This window comes from Priapulus caudatus, unplaced genomic scaffold, assembly GCF_000485595.1.
Source record: "Priapulus caudatus unplaced genomic scaffold, Priapulus_caudatus-5.0.1 Scaffold1521, whole genome shotgun sequence".
Lineage (NCBI taxonomy): Eukaryota > Metazoa > Priapulida > Priapulimorpha > Priapulimorphida > Priapulidae > Priapulus > Priapulus caudatus.
The window spans coordinates 40651-49222 of record NW_014578582.1 but is presented as its reverse complement, the minus strand read 5'-3'; the positions used below and the strand labels follow the sequence as shown (position 1 = coordinate 49222).

General features: G+C 43.8%; 1 protein-coding gene across 1 annotated transcript; it reads left to right on the top strand.

The window, feature by feature from the left end:
• Positions 1-789: 789 nt before the first annotated feature.
• On the top strand, positions 790-5623 carry LOC106816892 (serine/threonine-protein kinase MAK-like; the record flags this gene model as incomplete). The annotated part of the gene is given in 4 exon segments (XM_014821536.1): positions 790-1057; positions 3534-3723; positions 4589-4769; positions 5569-5623. Coding segments are annotated over 2 exon segments (174 nt in total), but the record flags the coding sequence as incomplete, so codon positions are not given.
• Between the last annotated feature and the right edge of the window lie 2949 nt (positions 5624-8572).

The window sequence follows — 8572 nt, the reverse complement described above, 5'->3', positions numbered from 1 at the left end:
ATGTATAAACAAACCTCTACAACTCCTTCATGATCATCTTCTTCTTCCTCTTCCTCCTCTTCTTCTTCTTCATATTCTTCATCATCATCATCAGTTTCTGATTTTTCTACAGACTCCCTTTTCGTTGTTTCTCTTGACTCTTTGGGTTTGTCGAGAAATTCGTCATCCTCGTCATCAAACTCTTCAAATTCGGCAAACTCATTGTCTTCAATTTCTGCTCCGTGGTGATTAGCTGATTGCACGGCAGCTATTGCTACCAACAACAGTAGCCAGACTAATATGCCCCTCATTTTACAAACGAACCTGCAACGTAATCATTCATATAATCTAATTGACTAATTCGATACAAATATTAATTTCGCACAAAAAAATTCTTACACGCAGCTGCAAGACTTTATAGTATATATACTACCAGTACGCAGTAGAGTGTAGAGAGCTACAATTAATTAACGATCACTGCTTTTGCTGTGACAATGACCAGACAGATCGGTACACCGACAACATTACTCATCACACGCTTACAATGAGCAATTATCAAAACATTCAGTCGCGATTACATTACTTGCTAACATTGGCTAGAGCTTATCCTATGTTTTGGTTAACAGTAACATTCAATCGAAATAAGAAAACCATTATAAAAGGAAATCCTTACAGACGATTTAGACGAGACTGTGCGCGGCCATGACACATCCGGGGCTCTGAAACAACTGCTAAATGTAACGCAACCAGTGATAGGCACTTTAGCATTTTCTGTTAGTGGTGGTTATGTCGGCCAGATTTTACTCTTATTAAAGCAAGCATCCCAAAGACAAGAGTGTGAGTAGAGAACAGAGACAGATAATTTTTCCATATTTCCAGTGCTAATTTCCATATCGAAACCGCGGCATGCAAAAATGTCGATGTTTTCCCAGAGAGGGCGCTGCAGATATGACGTCATCACAACATAGGTTGCCAAGCAAGTTTGCTCATTCGTCGTTAATCTTTGTTGTTCATCGACGTCCTACGACAGAATTACTGTTTAGATTTACACGTCAAGATGTGATTTCGCGACGGCAACGTGAGTGTGGTAGGACGTGAGACGTTTATTGTCAGTGTGAATAATCTCGATTTTGTGGTTCGGAGGTTATGCTACTGCTACTGCTAGTACAACTTACAAGTACATTTTGGTACAAGTAGTGTTTACACACCCATGTCGTGAGTTTGGTTAAGGTTAGGGTTAGGGTTTTTAAACCTGGGGTTGTCAAATAGGAATGGGCCGTAATTTTACAGTGACCGAGTGAGTACTCACACTCAGTGACAGTAGACAGTACGCTACCACAGGCACTTGGAACGTCTCAATAAAAAAAACTAATGGTAAATAAACACGAAATGTATTTACTACCAAAGTCTTAATGTTTCTCTACTCTATTTCGCCTATAATCACCTGTAAATGCCGGTCAAATGCTCATCTGCAACACACAAGTACACCGCACGCCCGCCATGTGCACAAACAACATGAATAAGAGAGCAGGTAGGAAAGCGTGATCGCGAAATTCGCTTGACGCTCGCTTCATTTCACACGATCACAGAACGAAAACACATCCAACAGCTCCCATCTTGGTATCTATGTGTACACAAATGTTCACTTGTTTGAATTATAACTCTGGCCTTTGTTCTTACCTACTCCCGCCAGAGATATCTCGTGAAATCCTGCAGGAAATGTTCTCTCCGTGAAAATGTAAAGAGGACGAGATGTCTGTTAATAAACGAGTAATGGGGCGCATTGCATGTCGGGATGAGCTGCTGCCGGCCTCCGAGCTCCATTTCGAGGCCCGCCAAGCCAAGCACAATGCGCGCAGGAATGACGTCACGCACACACGACTACAGCGATCGATCGAAAGTAGCGCCGTTAGGGATTTTCGTATGATACGTCCTCTTTACATTTTCATGGAGAGAACATTTCCTGCAGGATTTCACAAGATATCTCTGGCGGGAGTAGGTAAGAACAAAGGCCAGAGTTATAATTCGAACAAGTGAACATTTATGTACACATAGATACCAAGATGGGAGCTGTTGAATGTGTTTTCGTTCTGTGATCGTGTGAAATAAAGTGACTGTCGAGCGAATTTCGCGATCACGCTTTCCTTCCTGCTCTCTTATTCATGTTGTTTGTGCACATGGCGTGCGTGCGGTGTACTTGTGTGTTGCAGATGAGCATTTGACCGGCATTTACAGGTTATTATAGGCGAAATAGAGTAGAGAAACATTAAGACTGGTACATTTCGTGTTTATTTACCATGAATTTATTTTATTGAGACGTTCCAAGTGCCTGTGTACGCTACAGTAAGACACAGTCACAGACTCAGTACACTGTCACAGTGAACACTGACACTGACCGTGTCAGGGAAAAAAATATAATTTATTTTTCGGGGACTACTTTTCAAGCTCGCGTGCATGAAAATAGCACTCTAAAATTTGGTTTGCATTGAACTCTATGCAAATTTCCGGGGCTCTTTTTGGCATTTCGGGGGCTAAATCGCCCCGAGCCTCCGTGTATTTTTTTCACTGGACCGTGTAGAGTGCAGGATATCGTTACGATGTTAACTACTTACGTGTATGTACAAGTACTTGTTGCGATTGCAGTACTACCTTTCAGTATTATTTCGTATCAGCATGTACAAGTACGATGCAGGCTAGACCATGATCAAAACTATTGAGTATTGCATTGCCAGTGGCATGACACTATTGACAATATTGATTTGCAACTAGCCACAAGATAGCCACAACAACATCAACATGTAACGTCAACATAGCTACTATTGACAATAGGTGCTAATGTGTGTGTGCGTGTGTCTATTTGTGTGTGTGTGTGTGTGTGTGTGTGTGTTTGTGCGTGCGTGCGTGACTGCGTGTGTCCGTGTGTGTATGCATGCGCATATGTGTTTGTATGTCAGTGTACCATAGTGATTAGTGGCTGTTACTCAGTTGGAAATTTTGACACCAAACTGGTACTTAGTAGTTCTACTAACTACCAGTTGGGTGCCAACATTTCCAACTTACTACTACTAGTTGAAACAACACAATCCTAATATTTTTTGTTCTACTGCCAGGGCACTGCTAGTGCAGTAGTACTGAGAAAGTTTAATTAGTGCTTATGTACAACCACAGGCCCTTGGAGGCTCAAGTTTCAAGTTTCAAGAACAGTAAAAGAGCGAAGCGCTGCACTCTATTACTCTTCTTGAAATATGAAACTTGAGCCTCCAAGGGCCTGTGGTACAACTAACACTGATGTCAATTATTATGTGTATATATACGTACTTCATGATAGAGATTGTTTCAATGAATACATGTATACTATTTCTCGTCCAAATAGTTTGGAAAATGCATTAAGTTTTTACAAAATGGACAAAATTTACAAAGTGGCGAGTTATGAAGAAAACATTGTGTTCACATATTCTCAGACTGGTTCGTCTTAGTATATGGTGTAAATGATTCAAACGTAGCAAGCACAGATGTATGCCTGTATGTGACAATTGTTTTATTATTATTTTCAGTTATCAACCTGTGACGTAGTCTATTGGCATATACTAGGCAATGTGTGATGAGATTTAATGAAATAATGGCTCCTGCAGCAGAAATAATCAACAGTAGATACCAGCGGATCAAGGATCTAGGTGATGGAACATTTGGCAGTGTTATATTGTGCAGAACTCTGGATACGGGCGAGTCTGTAGCAATCAAAAGGTATGAGAAGTGTTGAAAGTGACTGCATCTAACAACAGTAATTGTGTACTTCGTTTGTGTGTTGTTTGTAGTAATAATGGGAGTCGGTTAAGGTATAATAATCGATCATCGATTGCACTGAACTGATTGATGATCAAATATAATTGATTAATCATGTTCCTGTACACTAGATACAGAGATACATCAGATGATATTATTGCAGTTGGAAGCATACACATTTCAAATGATGCAAACTATAATTTACGTAAAAGCAACAAACAGTCAGACAAAATCTTGAAAATAGTTGTTTCTGCTATATCTTTTTGTCTTAAATTTTAATGACTATAATATGACAAGCTAGGTTGCAAATACTTTTTTTGTAAATAGGCTATTATTTTGATGATCTGTTATTCGTTTTTCTATTAAATTTTATATACAATTTCTAAGAAATGATATATTTTAAAATTAATGAATTATCAGGGCATCGCTAGTTTATACTCACCGCAAATCGATGTCATGGCAACAAGTTTTAAAATTTCCAGTTTCATACGTAATATCTCGATACATGTGTTGCAGATTGGGTTAATGCTATAATAATGTGTAAACATGCAATCAGTGTAGAACACGTGGGAATGTCAATAATGATATTGATCTGTAGTAAAATGCTTGTTTGAACAATTGCAAAGCAAACCGGTCTAGCGTGTTGTGGCGTGTGCATTTTCCTGTGCATTATATTTGTTGTTAGCTCGCTACATTTCGATTAGATGTGTGCTGCATACATATATAGCTTTTGCTTTACATTAGCTAGAGTCTATGGGGGGTGGGTTTCTTGTATACAATGGTAGTCACGCTCATTCCAAATCTTGCTGTGGTTTCCTCTGTCTAGGCGCTGATATTGCTGTGCTTATAACTGAAGCCAGTAGACTCGGTGTAAGCTATATATGACAGATGATGACCATAACAAGCATGCAACGTTATCAGATAATTAAGCAGCTTGGAGATGGAACATATGGCAGTGTTCAGCTGGCGCAGGCAAAGGACACTGGAGAAAAAGTGGCCATCAAAAAGTAAGATTCCCTGACGTACACGCACGAGCGCGATCGTGCCAAACACTTACAATTTCATCGACGTCCGAGTTACGTTTAGTATGATTATCAATTTGAGCATGCTGAGCGCATATTTTGAACGTACTCACTGTAGAATGAACAGCTTAATTAAGCTAAATTGCTCGCAGGTCGTTGTAGCTTGAGGTACGTTTCGTCTAAACTCATGTTTTCTCTTGGTAGCTGACGTTTTATGTGTAAATTCGATATTAAACCAAACCCTCCTGCGTAGGTCATTGGGATGGGGGGGGGGGCTAGAGGTTGTAAGTCTTCTCTTTCCTACCAGACACTGATCTGTTATGTTATGCACATAGCATCAAGGGTAAGATAATAGCAGACAAAAGCTGTTATTATCTTATTTATACTAGAATCAAGAGTCCATCAACTACTGTTGACTATAGTTGTAGGCAGTTGACTTTATTCAAGTATAGTTGATAGGCTGTTGAAAGCATGTTGGTTATTGACTTCTTTCTGATCTGTGCTGTGTGCATTCTACGCATGTCTTATTGCTATAGCTTTAGTGTTTCAACTGATTACAGTTGTAAACAGTGTGCCTATTGCTTTCAGCATTTTATTTTCGCTGTGTACAATACACAAACAATTCTGATATGAATGTTCCTACATATGTTGTAAACATAAATGTGTTAGGTGAGCGAATTGACGTTCTATTCTCTCACTCAATTCGCTCACCTACTTGCAAAAGTTTCCGTACTTGTAACGTCGTTTTTTTCTACCGCCTTGATGGTTCTTTTACTTTGAACAGAATGAAGAGGAAGTTCTACTCCTGGGACGAATGCATGAACCTCCGGGAAGTAAAGGTGAGCTTGACAGGGCAGTTTTTAGCGCAACTTAGTTGTTTTGTGTCTGCAAGAATTTGGCAAGGTAGAAATGGTCATGAGTCTATACATGGTGCGGTCACAGATGGTTCTCACCCCTGTGGAGTTGGCACAGATGATTTGTTTATGGGCATAAATTTGTTAATGAGGTCAGTGACTCAGTGGGGTCACTCAGGTCATGTTTAAAAGGTCAATTATCTCTCCCTTTGTGTCTCTCTCTCTCTCTCTCTCTCTCTCTCTCTCTCTCTCTCNGCCACGAAGTCGTATACATGGTGCACGTTATAGGCGCGGTCACAGATGGTTTTCCTTCAAGGAACGTGCCTGTGCGAAGTTAAGGCATTAGTACTAAGTGGTGGATTTGTACTATTGTTGGGACTCAATATCTGTTATCTTATACGCCAGGTTATACTGCAACAACGTATAGTGAGAAGTGGTGTTACCAATAGGTGAGGAAACGTATATATATGACGCACTTGTGAGTAGTCACTCAGGGTTTCTGTGTGTTACAAAGGTTATAAAAATATATCTGTGTCTCATTGTCTCTCGTGTATCGTCGATCATCCGGTTTACTATAATCAACCCCACACACACGGCATCTACTTACTTACAAAGCATACCGTCTTATACTGCTCGATAATTTATCTTATTGTGTCACCACTACTTTCGTAGTTTTGCATTAAGACCCCAGCAGGTGTTTTGATAAATGCAGCGCCTCAACATAGGCTCTAAACTTAAAGTCCCTCGCTGCTGCCACAGGTTGTGCTGGAGCGAAGGTACTGCGCCGTTGCCCAAGTAGCGAGATGGGTATGCTAGTTGCGTACCTAACATTCAACGTTAGGCATAATGGTTGGGCAGGCAAGAGCGTGTGGTGAATAGGGGAAGATAAGTGAGGTAATTACGAGCCAGAGCGATGAAGTTTATCCATGGTAATAAAATAAATGTGTCGATAACGAAACGCGCTAGTCACTTGTGCAATACATGTGCATAGGTGAGGCGCTCGCTGGAGTACGTGTAGCGTTGCCTAACCTACAGCTATGCTCAAGTGAGTGGATGGCTAGGTAGGAAGGGCAGGAGGGATGATGTATGGTGTGGTAATGCGACCGAATGGCAGAATTAATCGTGGGTGTGCGCGAGTGTTTAATATAAACCGGTGTGAATTTCATGCATTATTGCTACAAAAGGTGCGTTAGCGTCGTGGTGTGAGTGTCCGGGACGAACGAAATAGGATTTCGGGCGAGTAGATATGCTATGTAAGTCGTAGATTTTGAATATAAGTCTGGTTGGCCATGAGAGGAATGACGTGTGGATTGAAGTCGATAATATTTGAGATTGCAGGCTATAAATGGCGATCTAGTATAATAATTAATGTATGAATTATTTTATGATATAGTATTTATAGGCATAGACAGAGACAGAAAGCACAGGTGGTGAGTGTGGCCGTATTTGTGTCTGTGAGGGAGGGAGGGTGGGGAGGGAGAGAGAGAGAGAGTGTGTGTGTGTCTGTGGCGTGTGTGCGTGCGTCAGGTGTAGAGAGAGAAAGAGAACATGTGTGTGTATGGAAGTAGAGGAGAAGAGAGTGTGTGTGTGTGTGTGGAAAGAAAGAGAGAGAGAGAGAGAGTGTGTGTGGAAGAGGGGGGCTGACAGTGGCGAGAGTGGGGTTGGGAATGGGTGTGGAAGAGAGTGGTGGGGAAGGTGGTGGAAGAGAGTGGTGGGAAGGGGTGGGTTGAGAGAGTGGGTGGAAAGTGTTTAGAAGGGGCCTGGAGTGAGAGAGTGGGTGGGGAGGGTGGTTTGGGAAGAGTTGGTGGGAAGAGGGTGGTTTGGAGAGAGGGGCTGAGTGGAGAGTGTGTGGGGAGGGGGGTGGTGAGAGAGTGGGTTGGGAAGAAGTGATGAGAGAGTGGTGGGAGGGATGTTGAGCGTAGTGGTTGGGAAGGGTGTTTGTAGAGAGGGCTGGAGTGAGAGAGTAGGTGGGGGAAGGGTGGTTTAGAAGAGTGGGGTGTAAGGTGGTGTAGAGAGGTGGGGGTGGTGAGAGAGTGGGTGGGGAAGGGTGGTTTGAGGAGAGTGGGTGGAAGTGTTGTAGAGAGGGGCTGAGTGAGAGAGTGTGGTGGGGAAGGGTGGTTTGAGAGAGTGGGTGGGGAAGGTGGTTGAGAGAGGGGTGGAGTGAGAGAGTGGGTGGGGAAAGGTGTGGGATGGGCTGAGTGAGAGAGTGGGTGAGAGAGAGTGTGTGGGGAAGGGTGTTGTAGAGAGGGTGCTGGGAGTGTAGAGAGTGTGTGGGGGAAGGGTGGTTGCAGAGAGGGGGTGGAGGAAGAGTGGGGGTGGGGAAGCGGTGGTTGGGGAGAGGGCTGGAGTGAGGAGAGTGGTGGAGGGGTGGTGGAGAGAGGGCTGGAGCGTGCGTGGTACGTGCGTGACGGTTGCGTGCGTGCGTGCGTTCGTGTACGTGCGTGCGCGTGTGTGCGTATGGTAAGTGTGCGTGCGTGGTGGGGCAGTGATGGGATGGTGGTTTTGCATCGTGGCAAGGTTGTTCCACAGTTAGCGGCGCAGCAGCAGCGGCAGCAGCAGCAGCATGCAGCATTGCAGCAGGCAGCAAAGTAGCAGAGGCAGTAGCAGAGCAGGCAGCAGAGCAGCAGCAGCAGTAAGGCAGTAGCAGCGGCAGAGAGCAGCAAGCATCGGCAGCAGGCAGCAGCAGCAGTAGCAGCAGCAGGCAGTGGCAGAGCAGAGCAGCAGACAGTAGCGAGCAGCCAGCCAAGCCAGCAGCAGCAGGCAGCCAGCAGCTGTAGCCCAGCAGTACAGCAGCAGAGCAGCAGCAGAAGCAAGCAGGAGCAGGCAGCATATGGCGGCAGCAGCAGCAGCACAGCAGACAGGTAACAGCACGAGCAGCAGCAGGCAGCAGCTTACAGCTGCGTGTGAGTCGATAAGGGCATCCGATTTGTCGCT